Source organism: Telopea speciosissima, chromosome 4, assembly GCF_018873765.1.
Source record: "Telopea speciosissima isolate NSW1024214 ecotype Mountain lineage chromosome 4, Tspe_v1, whole genome shotgun sequence".
Classification (NCBI taxonomy): domain Eukaryota; kingdom Viridiplantae; phylum Streptophyta; class Magnoliopsida; order Proteales; family Proteaceae; genus Telopea; species Telopea speciosissima.
The window spans coordinates 11,551,746-11,574,118 of NC_057919.1; the positions used below are offsets into that span (position 1 = coordinate 11,551,746).

The 22,373-nt window shown below is 39.4% G+C and overlaps 1 protein-coding gene across 3 annotated transcripts in view; it reads left to right on the plus strand.

The window, feature by feature from the left end:
• Positions 1-3,683: 3,683 nt before the first annotated feature.
• Positions 3,684-22,373, plus strand: part of LOC122658086 (probable alkaline/neutral invertase B) — a 36,101-nt gene continuing 17,411 nt past the window's right edge. For 2 of the 3 annotated variants that reach the window (XM_043852972.1, XM_043852973.1), the window contains exons 1-4: positions 3,684-4,301; positions 4,942-5,373; positions 19,569-20,127; positions 20,397-20,692. In XM_043852972.1, coding sequence (XP_043708907.1) covers positions 3,888-4,301; positions 4,942-5,373; positions 19,569-20,127; positions 20,397-20,692 — 1,701 coding nt within the window. In that variant the 5' untranslated portion in view covers positions 3,684-3,887. Of the gene's footprint in view, positions 4,302-4,941; positions 5,374-19,568; positions 20,128-20,396; positions 20,704-22,373 lie in introns of those variants that run through there. The other variant, XM_043852971.1, reaches the window with a different exon arrangement.

Sequence of the window (22,373 nt, forward strand, 5' to 3'; positions counted from 1 at the left end):
CATTATTTAAGCCCCTCAAAGGTCAAACCGTCAAACCTAGCGAGCAAATTTCGATCCAATTCAATTTTGTGTATCTATTCGTCATGGCTAGGCAGCTTAGTACAACTGACTATTGCCTATTTCCACCACCATAATGACTACCTTACCCCTGCCCGAACGCCTTGCCCGAATAGGGGTAAGGCAGTCATTATGCACATCATCGCGTCTCGACAGCACGGTACTGCCGGGCAGCTCGGTAGTAGAGAATCTAAATCCTTCTCACCACATTCATTTCAGAATTTCACGTGGGAGCTGAGGTTTGAAGGTGACTGGTCCGACCAGTGCCATGTACGAGCCGGGGAAAAACTATTGGTCCAGAATCCCCCGCACCATGGACTCGTCTTGGGCCCAACCTGTAGGTCCACTCCACCTGCGTCACTTCTGGCCCATCCTTTTGTTATATGTAAATAGTTCCAACAATTTCCATCCAACAATCCAACGTGGCATGTTAAAAAAAAAAAGGGGACTTTATAGAGTTGAGGCATGACCGCATGAGAGCCTTGAATTTGATGAATCATCCTCAACCTCCCAATCACCCTCACTTCTATGTTCGGACATGGCTGAGAATCAAAGTGTCATACAGAATCCAGATTCAACTCTCTGTGTAATCTGTATAATTAAACAAAATTGGTAGTTCTTAGATTATTTTTTAAAGCAACACCAACTATAGCACAAAGAAAGGTGCTCGAGGGAATTCCTCAAACAATGCAATTTTAATACTAGATCAAACTGAAAACAATTATGGAAAATGAAGATCACTCCTTAGGGTTTCTTGATTTCTCTATTGATGAAAGAATACTTGAAAAAATTGATTTACATGGGTGCAAAGTCCCCTATTTATACAAGTTTATCCCCAACCCTCTTTTTCTGATCCTCCCTTGGATCCGCCAGATAATTTTCTTTCTTTGTAAGGTGGTCCCCTTGTGTTCGGATTAGAAAACCCTTCAAAAAAGGGTGATCCTCTCCTCAAATCCTAGGGTCTGAAATATTTTCGCATGTGAATTACGGTTACCAGCCTCTATCCACTAGGGTGCTTTCAGTAGATCTGGTTGATGTGTCTAGACCAGTGCAACCGTTTTGCCAGTGGTCCGATCTATTTTACACGAGGTCTAGTGGGTTGGACTTCAAGCCACTTCACGTATCTTCCGCGGATTGGGTAGATAAAGTATGGTGTATCACCAACAAAAAAATTTCATTCCAAATAAGAGCACAATTACTAGATGTATCTTTTAGAAAAACACCATCAAAGTTCACCTTTGCATACAAGTGGAGTTTAAAAACAAGTTTCTAAAGAAGGATTGTTGGTGAAAGAGGGATTCTCAATGACGATAGCCAATCAAGTCTTGTACATATCATTCTATTAGCCAAATATAAAGTGTCATAGGGATTGTCAATGACGAAACATCTTTCAAAAACTTTGCTATTTTTTATACATTAGATTTCCTACAAGAGAATAACATTAAATTAAGACAGTTTTTACGGTCACTATTAGTTAAATCAAGGATCTCAAGCCAAGATTTAACTCACTTAACAAAAGAAAGATAAGTCTCAAGGGCGAAGAATGAAGATCCAAACCAGGATATCTTAGCATGATTAAAATATAGTAAGGGCATTAATAATAACAAATTCATTTGTTTCATTGCAACATGGTCAAGAAAGGTACAAGAACCGATTTTTCTCAAATAGTATGGATTTAAAAGTTGAAGCATCATTCCTTACCAAAAAAGAAAAAATAGTTGAAGCATCATGGCTGACCCTCTAAAAGAAAGACTTGAGTTTGGGACGAATATCTAAATTTCAAATAGTTTTTCGAGTGGAGGATGAGAGTGGCTTGATTTGGATATCAAGAAGGAGGAGAAGATAAATTGAAAATATGGGAAACTGTTTTGACCCAAAAAACACTCTTCTTATCATAAATTCAAATTCAACAATCATAAAAAATAGTAAGACTGTAAAAAGGAATTTTTACCGTATTATGGATAAAAAAATTTGAAAAATAAGAAATCAACTTTCATATATTTATAATTTATTTATTTTTTTAGTAAAGATATGTTTATAATTGAATAGCGCCGTTGTTACACACTTGCATGGGGACTGGCAACCTTTTTTTTTTTTTTTTTGGGGAGAGGGAGTTGTAGCTAGGGACTAGCAACTATATCGCATAAAAAAGATTTCTTAATAAGGTTCCATTTATTTCAGTGGAAAATTTTACGTGAAAATTTTTTCTTGATAAATTTTACTTCGTAAACATAAAATTTTTTGCCAATGTTTTTTTTTTCATAAAAAGAATATATTGGAACATTTTTCAACAAGTAAAATTTTAAATATCAACTTTTTTGAAGTGGACATTTTCAAGTAAAAACCTTGATGGAAATTTTTACACGTGGCGTACATTGTACACATTTTGATTTGATTGAATGTTCATGATTGTCCGATTTATTGACCCTATCCACGTGGCTTGCCAGAGAGCCTTTCCCGGGAATTGATTGTGGATACTGCTCACTTTCATGCATAAAGTACATGGTATGAGCTATAAGGTATCAACCATAGGATTGGAATCTAAGTGCATAATAAGCACCTATCAAATTGCATCGGGCTATAGGACTTACAATTCGGTCCACTACGATTAGGGTCGAGTCATTGAGTTATGCAGCATTAATGATTGAACACGTGTCACTATGATGCATTACAGTATTACACCGTACATCGATAAAGTTCCAGGAAAATTATCTCCTCCAGTTTTCAGAATCGGCTCCTGTCCAGCACCCTGCCTGGGCTGCATGTGTAGCGTCGGACACAGTGAGGCATGAAAAGATCGCCTCACCCATGCCTGAGTGCCTTGCCCGAGCAGAGGTGAGGCGGTTTTTTCACGCTTCACCAAGTTCAATGCTGCACATGCAGCCTGGGCAAGGTGCTGGACAAAATCCTTTTAGCCAGTTTTCTGTCCGGCCCAATTCCCCAGTTCCTACAATAGGGGATGGTGAACCCCACCCAGGCAGAGTGTTTGGGCAGGGATAGGATGGAATCACAATTTCCCGAGTTGCTTCTCCTTGGATTTCTCGAGAAAAGCTAATTTATATAATCCACGTGTCGGTTACCCTCTTTCACTAGTCCCGCAAACATTACTTGAAACCCACCTGCCCAGCCGGTCTCATCTCTCATTAACTGATGCTGGCCCGTGACGCCCCTCCAATGGATGCCCTTCCCTTTCACTGTCACCTGCCCTGCCTTGTCATCCCCACTCACCTAATATAATCTCTGGATCTCCCTCGTCCCCACCTCCCGACCCTTCTTCTCCCTCTCTGTCTCTGTCTGTTCTTCTACGTATATAAATTGTCACACTTGCAGTAGACATGATTCTTCCATTTATCTCCGTCCATTGATGCGCTTGAAGGTGGTGTCGCTCATGTAAGCTCCTCGTCCGGCGCTTCCGAGGTTAGTTCTTTCTTTTAACTACCAAAAACACAGTTAAAGAAAAACAAAATTTGAATCATTAGGCCTTTAATGGCGCCACTCAATACTTCGTTTACTGCTTTGATTTCCTAAGGAAACTTAGGGTCATTATTTTCTGATATGAAGATGTGAATATATCTTGGATGTAGATTTTTGATTGTTTTCTGTTCCAGAGCTGTCACAGTTCCAATTCCTGGTTAGTGTGTGCAACTACTATTTTTCAAATCAAAGTAGTGGTTCGCCCTTCTGCTTGAGTTAATGGTAGAATTAATGGCAATTTGATGTTCTAATTACTGTTGGATAAAAATGCAGATACAAACTGTGAAAATACCATCCGATCGGGATCATTCTTTCTTTTGAAATAGTTGAGAAAATAAAGAATCTCGACTGCTTCTATGGACGTTTCTCAGAATGGAAGTGTTAGGAATCTTGATCAACTATGTACTGTAGCTGAGATTGAAGAATATGATTTCTCCAAGTTAGCTGAGAAACCCAGGACTCTGAATATAGAGCGGCAGAGGTCCTTTGATGAAAGGTCTCTCAGCGAATTATCCATTGGAATATCTCCTAGATTTTATTACAGGAATATTGACAGTTCGTCTCGGATATTTGACCACTCTGACAATGTATTTTCTCCGGGTAGAAGGTCTTGTTTGAACACCCCTCGTTTCCAAAATAACTTGGAACCTCACCCCATGATTGCAGAAGCATGGGAGGCCTTGAGACGTTCTTTGGTCTACTTTCGGGGCCAACCTGTTGGGACTATTGCTGCCTTGGACCAGTCTGACGAAGAACTTAACTATGATCAGGTGTAGTTTCTTCATCTCTTATTTGTGCTCTCTGCTTCAGTGAGTGTGTTGAACTTTGTGATGTGCTTTTATGAAGCAAGCATGAATCGGCTTCAAAATATTGCTTAATGATCGAAGATTTAGTTGCTTGTATCACTCAGATTGTCCATTTCATGCAATGCCTGGTTGGATGTATCTCAAAATAATTTCATTAACCAATTGATCCTTCCATACGCCAAAAAGAGCATATGGTTCAATCAATGTAACTTGGTTGTATATTGTTACTTAACATAGAGTGTACTTTGTTTTCATGGAAGGTTGTAATTGTTTGATAAGCTCTATATGTTATCATGTCCAATTAACAACTCTAAAATTGGTGGAGAGTTGGAATTGATACAAATGACAGACCAGTAGAATCATGGACAGGGGAACCTGTAGAATAACCATGACATGGTGTCTTACAATTTGTAGTTTTTGTATCGAATTAATTCAATGTTTCATGGGATGTATAATTTTCCCTTCTATCTATTGTTTGGTCTTTACATTCAGAATTGATGCATGCAATACTTAATCTTTCATCCCTTCCGGGTGCTTCTTTGATTCTGTGCTGAGCAGTTTGTGAGTTCAAATGTGGAGTCATAACTTTCTTTTATTTTGGTAGGTGTTTGTAAGGGATTTTTTCCCAAGTGCCCTGGCCTTTTTGATGAATGGAGAACCTCAAATAGTCAAGAATTTTATATTAAAAACTCTACGCCTCCAATCATGGGAGAAAAAAGTTGACCGCTTTAAGCTTGGAGAAGGAGTGATGCCAGCAAGTTTTAAAGTACTACATGATCCTGTTCGGAACACTGAAACTTTAATGGCAGATTTTGGTGAGAGTGCAATAGGAAGAGTTGCTCCAGTTGATTCTGGGTTTTGGTGGATTATATTGCTCCGTGCATATACAAAGTCAACAGGAGACTCTTCCTTGGCTGAAATGCCCGAATGCCAAAAGGGTATGCGCCTTATTCTGAGTTTATGTTTATCAGAGGGATTTGATACATTTCCAACCTTGCTCTGTGCTGATGGTTGCTGCATGGTTGACCGTAGAATGGTGAGTTTCTTCTGTCCTCGTCTTCTTGCTTTTAATATATAATATATAATTACAAGACCTAATCTAATGTGGCCTGGTAAAGGAAAAGGGCCATTACAATTGGCCAATTGGTCATGCAATGTGTGAAAAAAAAAATCAAGAGGAAAGGTACCTGGAAACAGATGAAGTAACTGTGTATATTCATGAAAACATCCTTTCCTTAATTTCATCCCAACTTTTTCTGCATCAGATAGACATTGGTAATGAACGTTATTCTTCTTCAGCTGATATTGGGTTGTATTTTTCCTCTGTCACTCTTTTGATTCTTTTGTCACTAGATGCTACTAGTGTTATACATCAATTGCGATACCAAGATATGTATTCTATGTTGACTATGATGTTATTAGTGTGCTTTGAGGTTTAGAACAATTATCTGTAAAACTAAATTTCGTTAAACAGAAAACAGAATATCAGGACAGGAAAGCACATTTTCGTTTATTCTGAATTTTAATTATTGATGGCAGGATAAAAGACTTTGTCAGGATAAGGGAACTTTTTCTTAATATCTTAGGGCTTGTACGCTAAGGTCTATTTGGTTTCTGGTTTGTAGGGATTCCCTTTTGTCATATCATAGGCTAGGTCCATGAAGATTCATGTATTTTAAAAAGATTCCATCTTCTACCATAAACTCCTATTATATTCACTGACACTAATATAAATGCTAAAGACATGGGGGATTCGTTGCTGGAAGTGGTGATATTGGATTCTGTACAATGTCCTATTATATTCACTGACACTTCTATAAATGCTAAAGAGATAGGGATTCGTTTTCGTTGCTGGAAATGGTGCAATAGGATTTTCTTCAATGTTGGTGTTTGTTGATAGACATTGTTGTGGCCCTTAACAGCTCGAGCTTTTGGGATAAGCGGTTGTAACATGGCTCTGCATGTGACACCATATCACATGGCACCAAGGGGGCACAATACTTAGGAGCACAACAACACATAACGCAAACCCATCGGACTTACCATGGATACAACAATGTATTTGAACACACAACAGCATAGTGTACACTCAACATATGGGTATTAATTGAAGTCAATGTGTGTGTGCTTGTGATTTTTTTCTTTTCCTCTTTCTCTCTCACACTTTCTTTTCGGAGGGGGTGATTTAGGGTTAGAGTGGGATGTGACAATGACTGGACTTATGTACCGTACGAAGCAAATGAAGGAAGAAGATACAAATTCTGGCCTTGTAAGGGGACGACATTTGGAGTTTTTTTTTGGGTAGAAACGACCTTTGGGGTTTACCCTGAGAACAAACTGGTGATCAGAATTTGAACTGAAGAAGTTCAAGGTTCTATCAATTGTATCAAATCTTGGGTTATAGATCAACTTAACACCTTTACAAATTAGATGTGTGGCACTGCTTAATATAGAAATAAAATTTTCAGGAAGATAAGGATATTCCTTGCAGAGTGGAAAGGATCCCAGAAAGTGATGACAATACACAATATGGGTGAGGGAAGAAGAGCTACTCCCTTAGACAAGCCAGGTGAGAGGTTTAAGACGAAGATCACTTGAGCGACATGCCACAGCATTGGTGAGGAACAATTAGATGGGTCTTTTTCTATCTAATATGGCAATCCTGCAGTAAGAAATAGAAATTACAGTCGAATAGTGTTAATAGGTGGCAGATATGGTGCATGCATGAGATTGGCTGACCTGTACCAGCAATTAGTGAGGCTTTGGATATGTTATTAGGACAGATATCTATGTAGATCCAAGTGCAAATTTGAATTTAAATTTGAACTCAGTTCGTAAGAGTAATGTGCAAATGCATTGGGACACCTGGCAATTCAGTTTGAGGTAAAGGTTTGTGTTTTATGGATAGGAGTCATGCCATATGAGCTTATGGAAAGACAAGAACAGAAATTTATTAAGGAAATGTTTGAGTATTGGTTCATTCTTATTTGTTTGGGATATGAATGCAAGAATTTTACTGAATTAGTACAGCTTCATTTGGAACTTGTTATTGTTGGAAGTCTAAGATCTGCTTGTTTCACTACTTTATGCCATTTATGTGTTCTGTACATGCTCTGTGAGGGGGGATATAGAAGGAAACACATGTTTCATTAGTAAATGAAACTCACTATATTCCATTCTTATTGGCTCGGGAATAGGGAAAAAGAAAGAGAAGATTGTAGAAAAGGTTGCTCATACAGTCTGTTATACCCGCACCCCGGATCATAATTAATTTTTATTTTTCCCCGTGACGTGTGGTTATCACTGCCACGTATGCTGGTGAGCTGTTCTCACTAGTGGTCAAACCCAGCTACAAAATTATTGACCACAGTGCGGGTTTACCTGTGGAGGAAACTATTCGGGGTCATGGGGGACAAACCATGACAAGGAAATAGTAAGTTCTAGCCCTTAAGTTTATTTATTTACCCTTTCCCTCGATGCCCTCGAATATGCGGGTCAAGATTTGGACCGCCCGGGCTATTTTAGTTGAGTTGGGAATATTCTATTTGTGGGTCCCACTTATTTAAGGGAGCGTGTGATGGGCTTATAATCCCATGGTGGATGGACCCATCCCCAGTGGGTTCTTTTCTATTTGAAACACGTGGGCAGCCCATTTAGTTAAGAGGCCCATTTGACTCTATTTGACCCATCTAACTTAGAGTACCCATTTAACTTGGGTGACCCATTTAACTTAAACTACCCATTTAGCCTAATGACCCATTTAACTTGGATCCACCCATTTAACTCTTGACCCATTTAACTTAAACTATCCATTTAGCTATTTGACCCATTTAACTTAGAGGATCAAGGTCCATTTTCTTTAAATAAGACAAAGGGGGTGGGAGAAGCATTCATTTCATTTCTTCTCCCATCTAACCTAAATCGTGGAGGAGAGAAAGAGGAGAGAAAGGAGAAAGAAGAAAGAAGAAAGAAGGAAGAAGGAAGGAGAGAAGGAGGAAGAAGGGTGGAGAAACTTGGTTGGAGGTTGGAAGAGCACTTGGAGCCTCAACATGGAGCCTTCTATATTGGGGGTAGGTAAGTCATTCAAACCCACATCTCTTCATCTATTTTGATTTTTGAGGTTTGGAAAATGGGAGAAATTCAACCTAGGGTTCTCTTGGAACCCAGGAATCGATGGAACCTCTAAACCTAGACTATGGTGGAGTTATTTCACTCCATTACAAGCCCTAAGCCTAAGTAATCTCTTTCCATTTAAGAAATTTAAGGTTTCTACCATATTATGTCCTAATTTAGGTTCTCTTTGTTTTCTCTTGAATCCATGGGATTACATGGACCTAATGAGGTCTTAGAACCCTAATGGACTAGGAGGAAGCTTTCTGAAGCCTCCCTACCTTTAAACCCCTTGGAAAATGAATCCCTAGTGAGAAACCCTTGATTTTCGGTTCTGCGGTATGTGGTTTTACACTCGGATTGATTTTAAAACCACACCGCAACCGACCTTGACTAAAACTATCCTAAGCCCCTGGTTAGCTAGGATTTATATGTGGTTTTAGACTGCAGAAACCACCTGAAATTACCTTCGAGAAGGATTACGTGAAGGTCGGATTTACACTCGGATTTGATTTTACGAAACCACATCTCGCATCCGACCTTGACAAAAATTGTCCGAGCCCCTGTGAAGCTTCGGATTTACCTCGGATTGATTTTACGAAACCACATCGCATCCGACCTTGACAAAAATTGTCACGAGCCCCTGTAAGCTCGGATTTACACTCGGATTGATTTTACGAAACCACATCCGCATCCGACCTTGACTAAAAGCGTCCCGAACCCCCGGTTTCCTAGGATTTACATGTGGTTGCGAGAATTTGGGCATGAAACCACTCCTGGACCACTTCGTCTCGAAACCTTATACTTAAGTGTTTATGGGAGACCTTTTGGGATTCGTCCCTTTACTTAATTAACCCTATTTTCACTCTTTATTTAGGTTTAAAGTTTTCATCTTGTGACGTGTTACTTGATTTCGCGACAACTCATAACATCGGGGCATAACACGTATGTGTGAGTGGGTTTGGTTGTTTGGGCTTGATATTATTATTGCATTGTATATTATGTCATCATTATAAATTATTAAGCGTGCTTGCGCATATTGCATACTTTTATATATGAATGTTATGATGTTAATTGGAGATGTTTTACTTTGATGGGTCTCGGTGCGGTGGGTGCGGTGCAAACTCCCGGATAATATATATATTTATGAAGAAATTATGTTGAATGTCGTATGTTGAAGCGTATGCTGCCGTGCCGTCTTGTGCTTGGGCACTAAACCGGATGAAAAGTTGATGCGCCGGATTACCTCTCGGGACGATAGGACTTGCGTGTAGTGTGGCTAGGATTTTACACCCTTATGCTACGACCCTTACCACAGGGGTTTAGGTGTTGGGTAATCGATATCCGGATTCGTGGAGGTGGGAGGAGGCCGGTCGTGGTAGTATTGGTTATCGAGTGCGTTTGAGTGGTCTTGGAGGCTTCGATCGGCGTAGGTCCAGGTGACATTGAGGTTTCATTGTGGCGATAAGTTAAGTGACCAGTGTCTCCGAGTTGTCGCGATGGCATATACCATTGACTTAGTTGTGATGTTAGGTGGAAAATTTACTTAACATATCGTGCATCGTTGGGTATGTGAATTGTGTTTGTGCATCCCCATCCCCTCATGGCTCGGTGGAGAGCTAACCCCCTCGTGTACGCAATTTTTAGATTATGATGCGGTGCGGAGGAGCGGAAGGCTGTGTTAGAGGAGCATGAGCGCAGGTGTCTTTGTGACAATTGTACTACGGGCGTGAGAATTACAGGGACTTGTTCCCCCTTTTGTTTATTTTAGGGCGTAGGCCCGTGTATAAACATTCTTGTTATATCCTTGTTGATCATTATTAGATGGTAATGAAAAATGGATTAACTACGGTATTTATCATCTAGACTTTGATCATTTTGTAACTATTGATTTTATACGCTTCCATGAAAACTAGTGATCATTTGGAATGTAATATTTCCCTTTCCGCTCCGATATTATATTGTTTTAATATTAGTTATGGTATGCGTTGGGACACTTTGTCGATGGTCTGGCGGCTTAGTAGGATGACAGCGTCGTCTGATCCCCTTATAATGTATTTTATCCCTTGTTGGGATGGGGCGTGACAGTGGTATCGGAGCGATGATGCTCTGACCGACCAGCGATCTCGCGGACTCTTGATTTACTCTCCAGATTAGGTTCTAAACTAAAAATCTTGAAGAACATAAATGATTGTGTGCGGACATAGGAGAAGCTGATTGTGGTGAAAGCAAGAACTTAGAAGATAATAGGTAAATGGAACTTAGGACTTGAACCATAGAGTCATTAAGCTACAACTATATAATTGCTTGGTTGAGCCTTAAGTAGGTGTAAATGGGTAACTATATGTTATAATTCATAAACAATAATGAATCAATCATAACCAAGCACAATTATCAACAATGATTTAAGTAAGAGAGAATTAAGCAAATACGTAGAGATACATATAAGATTAATTACAAATATTCAATTATTCCAAATCTTCTTGGGAAGCGATCATATCCTTCCCATTTCAACATTCATGATTTCATCTATTCCAACAAAGACATATGATTCTATCCCGCTCAATCAAAAGATACTAATCTAACACCGTGATCGTTCAGATTCTGCCTTGGCATAAGCTGTGTCTTTCCCGACTCAAAATGCAAGATCTCATCTGTTCCAACTCAAAACATTTGATTCTGTTCATCTCGATTAAATATACAAGTCTACCATTTCTAAAAGTTCCCAGTTGTTCATCTAAGCAAGAACTATAAGAAGCGATCCGGGATAACTTTAATTGTTGAGAGAAAGGTGAGCTAGACATTGCACCACCGCCACCATCGCGACGAAAAGTATCGATGTCATCTACCCCTCTCTCGATACCCTCAGGCGCAAGTCGATTGGAGAGTTGCTTCGTGACCTCATCGAAGCCATCCACCACCGCGAGTTCGGCGCTTTGATGGCCATCGAATGTCGATACCTCCCACTTGATTAAGGTATAGGGATTCCTTAAGTGAACAATAGGTCCTTGCTCCTCCGATGGACACATTGATAACGCCACGGCCATGTCTTTGATGAAGGCTATAGGAACCCCCTTGACATGAAACAACTTGATAATTACTGTATGCTGGGTTCTCGGTGTCGATTTGTATAGAATGGTAAATGAGTTGTAGGTAGTATGGTTCGGGAAGGTTGAGAATGTTGGTCCTGATATGCCTCGAATCTCGCCCCACCATGGAAGCTTTGAGATCATCCAACACTACATCCCGCCCTTCCACTATATTTTTTAAAGCGAAAGTAGTCGGGTAAAGCTCCGGGTCCTCTATCTTTTGAAACCATAGTGGATCAGGGCGATTAGTGCAACTTGTTCAACACATGCATTTGTGTTCTTGGAGCCATTGATTATTTTAAACTGCGGCTAAAAGCGAGATTGATAGCAAATTTGTACCTTGAATGCTAAGGCCTAAGTAGATGATCGATGTAAGGTTGTGAAGTTAAAACCTAGTCCTTGATTTTCCTTCCAAAGCAAATTAAATTTCAGCAGGATTCTTAGGCTAGAAAATTTTGATTTTATCAATTGTGATCTAAGAAGTTAGGGAAAAAAGAAAAGGCACGACCATTATGTGAATGACATGATAAATAATGAAGATTCATGGTCATAATATGCCAGAAAGTAATGCTTTATGCAAAGCAGTGAGTTAAGTAAAATATGGACTTATTTGATCTTGAAACATCTATAAACTTTAAAGAAAATTTTTAGATTTTGTGATTGGAAGTTTGAATCTTGAGAAACAAGTAAAGTTGGCTTGTGACCGCTCAAAGGATGTAAACTAAGCCCTATCTAGTAAGACCGATTCATACGTGGCAAAAGAGAAGAGGAAAATTCGAGTAGGTTTTGGTTTTCCAAAATCAACCTAAATCCTTGAGTTAGATGCCAAGATCGTATGCAAGCCCTTGTATAGGTTGCTTATGATGAGAAAATGGTTAAGATTAGGTTGTGAGTAACCTACAAGCAAAGGAAACAAAAACCCCAAGTTTTATAAACTGAAATCGATTTTGGGGTTTCTCCTTGAGAAGAAATCAATGGGAGAGAGAGAGATCTTACTCGAATGCAATTGGATGTTGTTGAGGAGTAATTTGGAACACTAAAATCCACCAGGAGTGAGGAGAGAGCAAGTATAATCGCGAGTTGGGGTTTCTCCAGGAGCTTTAGAGTTGTGTTTTGAAGGAGGAAAATAAACCTCTAAGTCACGGGTTTTAAAATTTTAATTTTTGGGCCGTGCGGTTTCACCGTGGATTCAATTTTGTGAAATCGTGAGAATCCATGTGTTTCGATAACAAAATTTGGTTCGTGAAAGCTCGGATTTACTGTGGTTGCGACTTACGAAACACACCTAAAACCGCGAGAAAGGGTTTTCTTGCCTTGTCTTGATGAACAACCTATGTTAAGCTTTTATTACCTCTATTTGATGTTTCCTCGCCCCTCTTGTGGCATATCTTACCCCGATAACCTAAGCTTTATGCTTGACAAATAAAATTATAGAAGTGAAATGTCTACAAGATGTGAAAATTGTATTGTGACAAGAGCATATAAGGGAAATGAGACATGATAACGAGAGGAAGATGTTTGGAGTGAAGAGAAATGAATAAGATCAATGCATGTAAAATCCGTGTGAAATCCCTAGTGCGTGGGCGTGAATAATGAGATCAATGTGAACAACATATACTTTTGGCTACTTTACATCCCAACGAATATGAAACAAGCGAGTTATTGGATGAAAATACCTCAACAAGAGCAAGAATTATTTATTTGAGGAAGAGAGGAAAGATTCTAAGGATTTTTATCAACGATCATGTATCTGAGAATATGCTTGAAGATAAGACAATGTTATAATTTTCTATGAGATTTTATGGCATGTAAAAGGATTAGATTTGAACTTGAAGAGTTTCTTCAAAATATTGAGAATTGAGGACTTTACCACAACCAAAACCAGGCATAATCCAAGTAAAATTCAACTAGACATGCGACGTAGTGATAATCTCTAAAATGCTTGCAAAGACTTGAAAGTTTATAAAGATCACGATAATCAAACAAGGATCCACAACTTAGTGTCATCGATCAAATAGGACTTGATTTACACCCAAAACCCTAGTTCAATCGGTTTGGCATGGATTTGGTGTACATGGTCGTGGTATTACAAGCAAAGTCAAGACATGATCGCACTTGAAATGATTCATCCCAAATCCGAAAAGAAAGTAGGAATGGGAAGAAGCCATATCTTGAACAAGTGAGAGTTAAACCTTGAGGCTTAAGATTACGAGAAAACCACCGAGGAAGCTTGAACGGAAGTCCTGTAGAGATTTTTCTCCCTGCGGTTATGTTCCTTTATTTGGAGCCAAAAGTGAGTTTTAAAACTCGCGGCTCTGTTATGTTAAATTTACTGCAAATGACCGAGCAGCGAAGCCACTTATCGTGAATCCGCTCGCATAAAACTTGAAATTATCATTATAAATGCATGCGGATCAGCGAGCGGATCCACGCTCGCATCCGTCAGTAAATCCGTTTGACTTACGCCCTCTCGGCCATTGAGACTTACGAGATCGGATGAATGGACGGATTTGCATTCAACATCCGCCCGTTAGTCTACTCTCCCTATTTTCGCGGAGGGGCCATGAATGCACCGGAGTCTTGCGTCGCTCGTGAGTCCACCCGATTTCTTTTAGGATTTTTAGCTTGTTTTGGAGACCTTTGACTACACTTATATGTGATGATTATGTGCACTATACCTAGATCGGACACCCGTTGTGTGACCCATTTGTGGGAACCACCTAAGTCTAGTCAATACCTTGAATTGAAAGAGGTTAGGACTTGTACCCGATTGGGCCAGCTAATAAAAAGTAGCGAGGCATTGGTAACGCTGTGACTCCTCTCTTACATAAAGGAAGAAGAGTTACCTTTGAGGATGAAGACCTTCGATCCTATGAATTTAAGGACCCGAACCTTATGGGTAGGTACTAAGAAAAGGAAAGTAATAGGCTGGTTTGGGCTGGTCTATGTGATTGAGCCATGAAGGTCGCGTGTATTTGGAAGTCATTCATAACACCTCAGCTAGTGACGACTCTATTTGAACTTTACTTGGTCCATCCAAACCTTGTTTAGACTCATAGAGAAAGTCCTACACGTGATTTGACTTTAAAAAAAAAAAAAAAAAAAAAGAGACTTAGTGAACCGTACTGAGAACTTCTTGTTCTTGTGGATTGACCTGAGATGACGAGATATGTCCATAGGGATTTGAATGTAATTATTGAATCTATGCCTACGTGTTGGTGTGATAAATATATATAGATATCCCTTAGAACCTTGGACTTGTGTACGAGTGATTCTCGGTACTACAAGTATGACTTACCTCGACCTTCTTTGTGAAACTAAGTGGAGCCACGACCTTGGTTGACCAAACCTTAGGGTAATGAATAATGAATTTAATGACCGGATAGGTTAAATTAAGGAAGCTGCAGGCTGTTGACTTTGAAAAGCTAGTAAAGGTTGTTGGTTCTCGAAGAGGCTGATGTGGACTCTTTCTGTGGGATAAGCGTGTTATAGGTTTAAAGGTTGTGAAAGCTAAAAGCGAAGGATGTACAAAACCTTCTCCAAGCGAGATATGAATGGGGTAATGGATCACAAATGCGTTCCCTCCGTCTTGGGAGTGAGCAATAGGAGATTCCATAATATTCCAAATCATTCTAAAGTTGGGTTAGGTAATGAGACAACCGGATGTGAAAGCCTTGAGAATGTGAACCCTATGTTGGGACATGGACCAGGTTAAATCTTTAACCTAAGAATGACCGAGTAGTGAAGGCTAGAATGGTATCACTTTGATCTACGGAAGATTTAGGGAACTCTGTTCCTTGAAACTTAACTTAGTAATTTGGAACCACTGTTTTTAGGGTTATTGTGAACCACACCCCCTGTGGTAATGTGACCTGTAAGGAAAAGAGAATTGTGGAACTGACTTCTTGTGCCACGTGGCCTGCCTCATCTTGACCCGACCTTTGACTTAGTTCAAGATGTGGGTGACTTGGGATGTTGTTATCCAATGACCCTTCTCACTGAGACCCTAGCGCCTCAAATTTCGGGACGAAATTTCTTGTAAGGTGGGGAGGATGTTATACCGCACCGGATCATAATTAATTTTTATTTTTCCCGTGACGTGTGGTTATCATCTGCCGTATCTTTGGGTAATTGTTCTGCTAGTGGTCAAACCACTAAAATTATTGACCACGGTGCGGGTTTACTGTGGAGGAAACTATTCGAGTCGTGGGGACAAACCATGGAGGAAATAGTAAGTTCTAGCCCTTAAGTTTATTTATTTACCCTTTCCCTCGATGCCCTCGAATATGCGGGTCGAGATTTGGACCTGGGCTATTTTAGTTGAGTTGGGAATATTCTATTTGTGGGTCCCACTTATTTAAGGGAGCGTGTGATGGGCTTATAATCCCATGGTGGATGGACCCATCCCCAGTGGGTTCTTTTCTATTTGAAACGTGGCGAGGCCCATTTAGTTAAGAGGCCCATTTGACTCTATTTGACCCATCTAACTTAGAGTACCCATTTAACTTGGGTGACCCATTTAACTTAAACTACCCATTTAGCCTAATGACCCATTTAACTTGGATCCACCCATTTAACTCTTGACCCATTTAACTTAAACTATCCATTTAGCTATTTGACCCATTTAACTTAGAGGATCGAGGTCCATTTTCTTTAAATAAGGCAAAGGGGGTGGGAGAAGCATTCATTTCATTTCTTCTCCCATCTAACCTAAATCGTGGAGGAGAGAAAGAGGAGAGAAAGGAGAAAGAAGAAAGAAGAAAGAAGGAAGGAGGAAGGAGAGAAGGAGGAAGAAGGGTGGAGAAACTTGGTTGGAGGTTGGAAGAGCACTTCTTGGAGCCTCGACATGGAGCCTTCTATATTGGGGGTAGGTAAGTCATTGACCCACATCTCTTCATCTATTTTGATTTTGAGGTTTGGAAAATGGGAGAAATTCAACCTAGGGTTCTCTTGGAACCCAGGAATCGATGGAACCTCTAAACCTAGACTATGGTGGAGTTATTTCACTCCATTTACAAGCCCTAGCCTAAGTAATCTCTTTCCATTTAAGAAATTTAAGGTTTCTACCATATTATGTCCTAATTTAGGTTCTCTTTGTTTTCTCTTGAATCCATGGGATTACATGGACCTAATGAGGTCTTAGAACCCTAATGGACTGGGAGGAAGCTTTCTTGAAGCCTCCCTACCTTTAAACCCCTTGGAAAATGAATCCCTAGTGAGAAACCCTTGATTTTCGGTTACTGCGGTATGTGGTTTTACACTCGGATTGATTTTACGAAACCACACTGCAACCGACCTTGACTAAAACTATCCTAAGCCCCTGGTTAGCTAGGATTTATATGTGGTTTTAGACTGCGAAACCACCCGAAATTACCTTCGAGAAGGATTCTGTGAAGGTCGGATTTACGCTTTCGGATTCAGATTTTACGAAACCACATACGCATCCGACCTTGACAAAAATTGTCACGAGCCCTGTGAAGCTCGGATTTACACTCGGTTGATTTTACGAAACCACATCGCATCCGACCTTGACAAAAATTGTCACGAGCCCTGTGAAGCTCGGATTTACACTCGGTTGATTTTACGAAACCACATCGCATCCGACCTTGACTAAAAGCGTCCCGAACCCCGGTTTCCTAGGATTTACATGTGGTTGCGGAATTTGGGCTGAAACCACTCCCCTGCAACCACTTCGTCTACGAAACCTTATACTTAAGTGTTTATGGGAGACCTTTTGGGGATTCGTCCCTTTACTTAATTAACCCTATTTTCACTCTTTATTTAGGTTTAAAGTTTTCATCTTGTGACGTGTTACTTGATTTCGGCGACAACTCATAACATCGGGGCATAACACATATTGTGAGTGGGTTTGGTTGTTTGGGCTTGATATTATTATTGCATTGTATATTATGTCATCATTATAAATTATTAAGCATGCTTACTGCATATTGCATACTTTTATATATGAATGTTATGATGTTAATTGGAGATGTTTTACTTTGATGGGTCTCGGTGCGGTGGGTGCGGTGCGAGCCCGGATAATATATATATTTATGAAGAAATTATGTTGAATGTCATGTTGAGCTTGTATGCGCCGTGCCGTCTTGTAACCGGGCACTAAACCGGATGAAAAGTTGATGCGCCGGATTACCTCTCGGGGCGATAGGACTTGCATGTAGCGTGGCTAGGATTTTACACCCTTATGCTCGACCCTTACCAACGAGGGGTTTAGGTGTTGGGTAATCGGTATACCGGATTACGTGGAGGTGGGAGAGGCGATCATGGTAGTATTGGTTATCGGGGTCCGGCTGAGTGGTCTTGGAGGCTTCGATCGGCGTAGGTCCCGGTGACAATTGAGGTTTCATTGTGGCGATAAGTTAAGTGACCCACGGTGTCTCCCGAGTTGTCACGATAGCATATGCCATTGACTTAGTTGTGATGTTAGGTGGAAAATTTACTTAACATATGCATGCATCATTGGACTATGTGAATTGTGTGTTTGTGCATCCCCATCCCCTCATGGCTCGGTGGAGAGCTAACCCCTCGTGTACACAATTTTTAGATTATGATGCAGTGCGGAGGAGCGGAAGGCGTGTTAGAGGAACATGGCACGGGTGTCTTTGTGACAATTGTGCCTACGGGCCGTGAGAATTCTAGGGACTTGTTCCCCCTTTTGTTTATTTTAGGGCGTAGGCCCATGTATAAACATTTACTGTTATATCCTTGTTGATCATTATTAGATGGTAATGAAAAATGGATTAACTACAGTATTTATCATCTAGACTTTGATCATTTTGTAACTATTGATTTTATACGCTTCCGCAAAACTAGTGATCATTTGGAATGTAATATTTCCCTTTCCGCACTCTGATATTATATTGTTTTAATATTAGTTATGACTGTGCGTTGGGACACTGTGTCAGTGGTCCTGGCAGCTTAGTAGGATGACAAGCGTCGTCCTAGTCACCCCTTATAATGTATTTTATCCCTTGTTGGGATGGGGGCGTGACACAGTCAGCCAACAATATCAAAGCTGAAAGACTACCATTGTAATGGTATTGTTGATATTTCATACACTATTATACCTGACAGCCCATTAGTACAGAATCAACAATTTGGCCTGGAGTAACCACCCTTTCTTAATGGTCCAGAATATGCAAGAATCATTGTCCTGTTGCCATCTCTGAAAACTAACCTTACATTTGATGGACACTCTCAATGAATATATCTTGACTGATATGCTAAAAGTCTATTTCATATTATGGAGGCTGTCAATCACAGTAAAGTTGAGGCAGTGAGGGAACAGCGGGTCCAACTTTAACCTGGCCGCCTACAACACAGCCTACCGAACATTCGCAGGTGGATTACTTTTTCATTTGTATTTCATGCTTGCATAGTGGTGGCAAAAGTGGCTCCAAAATCTATTTTCAGATATACAATCTTAGTGATCACCATTGGACTCACATTTTGTCTTCTCCTCTTTTACAAATACTATGGAGAGGATCAAAAGATTGATGGTGTTGACACTCTTCTAGAAATATCTAATGGGGGGAATTTTTCCATATATATATACTCCTATTTGCCAAAAGTATGAATGGAGGAAATTGAACTCTCTATATCCTCCTTCTATTGAATTTTATGTGAAGAGGAGGTTACTGACTGCACCCAATTATGTAGATGCATATGCCATGTGAATCATCTTTAGTCCGCTGTATCAGCTTTTACCAAATATCATGTCCTAGTGATTATGTCAAGCTTCTGATAATTTGCAATGCAACATATGAGGTAGTGTTTTCACCAGTTTCTAATGTCTGAATGTCTACCTTGTTCCCTCATAGTTTATATCAAAGACATTCCTTTGTTTGAGAATCTCTTTGTTGATGATTACATTGAGGTCCCTTATCTCTTTTCACATATTATTTGTACCTAATAAATTTCAGGTTTTAAGAATGATTTTTCACTCCCAGGATTCTCCCAAGTTAATTTGTTGTAGACTGTTTATCTGACTCTATTCTTCATGTCTATGTTTCAGGGTGTTTATGGTTATCCTATTGAAATACAAGCACTTTTCTTCATGGCTTTAAGATGTGCTCTGCTTTTACTTAAGCAAGATGTTGAGGGCAAGGAATTCATAGATAGAATAGTTATACGCCTACACGCCTTGAGCTATCACATGCGTAGTTATTTTTGGCTTGATTTAAAGCAGCTTAATGATATTTATCGGTATAAAACAGAGGAGTACTCTCACACTGCTCTCAATAAGTTCAATGTAATGCCTGACTCTCTTCCAGATTGGGTGTTTGATTTTATGCCAACAAATGGTGGTTACTTTATTGGAAATGTCAGTCCTGCAAGAATGGATTTCCGTTGGTTTTGCTTGGGTAATTTTATTGCAATTTTGTCCTCTCTTGCAACCCCTGAGCAATCTGCAGCGATTATGGATCTTATTGAATCAAGATGGGAGGAATTGGTTGGAGAAATGCCAATAAAAGTTTGTTACCCAACCCTAGAAAATCATGAATGGAGGATCGTGACTGGTTATGACCCCAAAAACACCAGGTGGAGTTACCACAATGGGGGATCTTGGCCAGGTATGCTTCTTCTCTGTAGGGCTTTAGCTAGAAAGGTAGACAAGTTATTTATAACTGCTTGCAAAACAAGGTCCAACCATCCAACGTAGTCTTTGAAAATTGTTACACTTGTTGATTTCTGTACCTTCACTTTTATGCAGTTGAACATTATAATCCATATAAAAACAAAAATATTGAAGCTCTACCTTGGTCACAATTCCATGTATTAGAATCTCCTTTGCCATAAGCAAATTGTTCATTATTGAAACTGTGTGTGTTTTGTGGTCCAGTGCTTCTATGGCTCCTCACAGCTGCATGCATTAAAACTGGGCGCCCACAGATGGCAAGACGTGCCATGGAACTTGCTGAGAGCCGGTTATTGAAAGACAATTGGCCTGAATATTATGATGGAAAGCTTGGCAGGTACATTGGCAAGCAAGCCCGTAAATTCCAGACCTGGTCCATTGCAGGTTACTTGGTAGCAAAGATGATGCTTGAAGACCCATCTCACTTGGGTATGATTTCTCTTGAGGAAGATAAACAGATGAAACCCTTCATTAAAAGATCTGCTTCATGGACTTGTTAACTCTCTCTCTCTCTCATGAATAAATGTATCTGATGCTTAACATCCCATTGATCTCAATGAGTGAGATATTTCCTTGGGAAATGACTTAAGGTGGAAGATTCAAATATTAAAAATGCCGGCTGCCTAAAACTATGGACTAAAGTAACATTCACAAGGACAATATGGACCAATCTATGCAAAATGAGATGTCCATCTCAGTGGCTTATAGGAATTTAGATTGTGACAAACATGATGGCAGTGTCCAAGTACATCCTATTTTTAATTGGTGTTTCAATCTTCAATCATATGAAGACGAATTAGATGAATGACATTCACTGACTAGATCCTCAATCATATACTACCATTATGTTTTCTATGATTTAAAATGCTACAGGTTGACCATGGTCCAAATCAAATGCTTAAAAGTGCAACAATATGGTAGTTGATTCTTTACAATTGGAATATCTTAGAAGCATTTGATTTTCTGGTCTTAAATCAGATTTTGCTACCATTTTAGCTATAATTTAACATGCTAATTAATGATCATGAGGTAGCAATTGACGACACTTTTTTTTAGTACAAATCCGCTAGCTCATGGGGTTGAATTTGATCCAACATTAGGCAAAACAAAATGGACCGAGTTTCCCTCCACTCACGGTGAATTGGATCTGTGGGGCGGAAGGGCAGGAATGGGTATCAATAGGGTATTGTGGAACATACAAAAACCCTAGGATGGTTGGTGAACCGTCCTCGATGTGTGGAGGGAAACTTAGACAGTTAGTCCAAACAACATTTAAAGAAGGCAAGAGCTCCTTCAGAATAAGAGGAATCTCAAAAGCCAGACCATGGACAACACAAAGCTCATTTGGAAACATCATAAGCAAGAAAGTTCTCTGTTCTACTTACATGGCGAAAAACACAAACAGAAAAAGATTTAATTAGAAACTATTCTAATCCTTTTTTTGCAAATTTCGGACATGACAAAGGATATTCAATTCCGAAATATTACCAATAATAAGATTTTAATCTGGCTAAAATCAAAAGTTAATGCAACTGGAAGACATCATCTTCCTTGTATGTATGAACAATCTATTAATTTGCCATCTTTTTAGTAATATAATTTTCTTGGTTCACAAAAAAAAAAAACCAATAAAAACTACAAATGGAAGATGATTCTCTTCATTAAAAAAAAAAACACGGAATTTTCATTAAAAAAAAAGGCCATCTTCTAATAATGATAATGATATGGTATTCTCAAATTATTTTTGAAAACCCTTTGATACCCAACCAACAATTAAAGATGTCATTCCGTCACTCTATTGAATTAAATATCCCAAAACGTCATTTGAGTAACCCAATTAAATAAAGCCTTTCTTAGTGGCCCACCTTATTGTGCCCCGTGGAATGATAGTTTGGCAATTCTGATAATTGGATAAAGAAGACATCCTCCATATTAATCATTTGTTAAATTTCAGAATTTAATTCAATAAAATACTCTCCCATGACAGTTTGTATTGTCATGCACCCTAATGGTGTTCCATGCAGAATATGCATCTTTGTATGCATCTTTGTAGTAGTAATGAATTTTAAAGACTTTATATTTACAATTAGTTAGATAACATAGACTAGGGGGAACAAAATTCTTACCTAAAATTTTTCAAATTTTCAACTTTGCCCGTAGAAATTTAAGTTACAAAGTTTT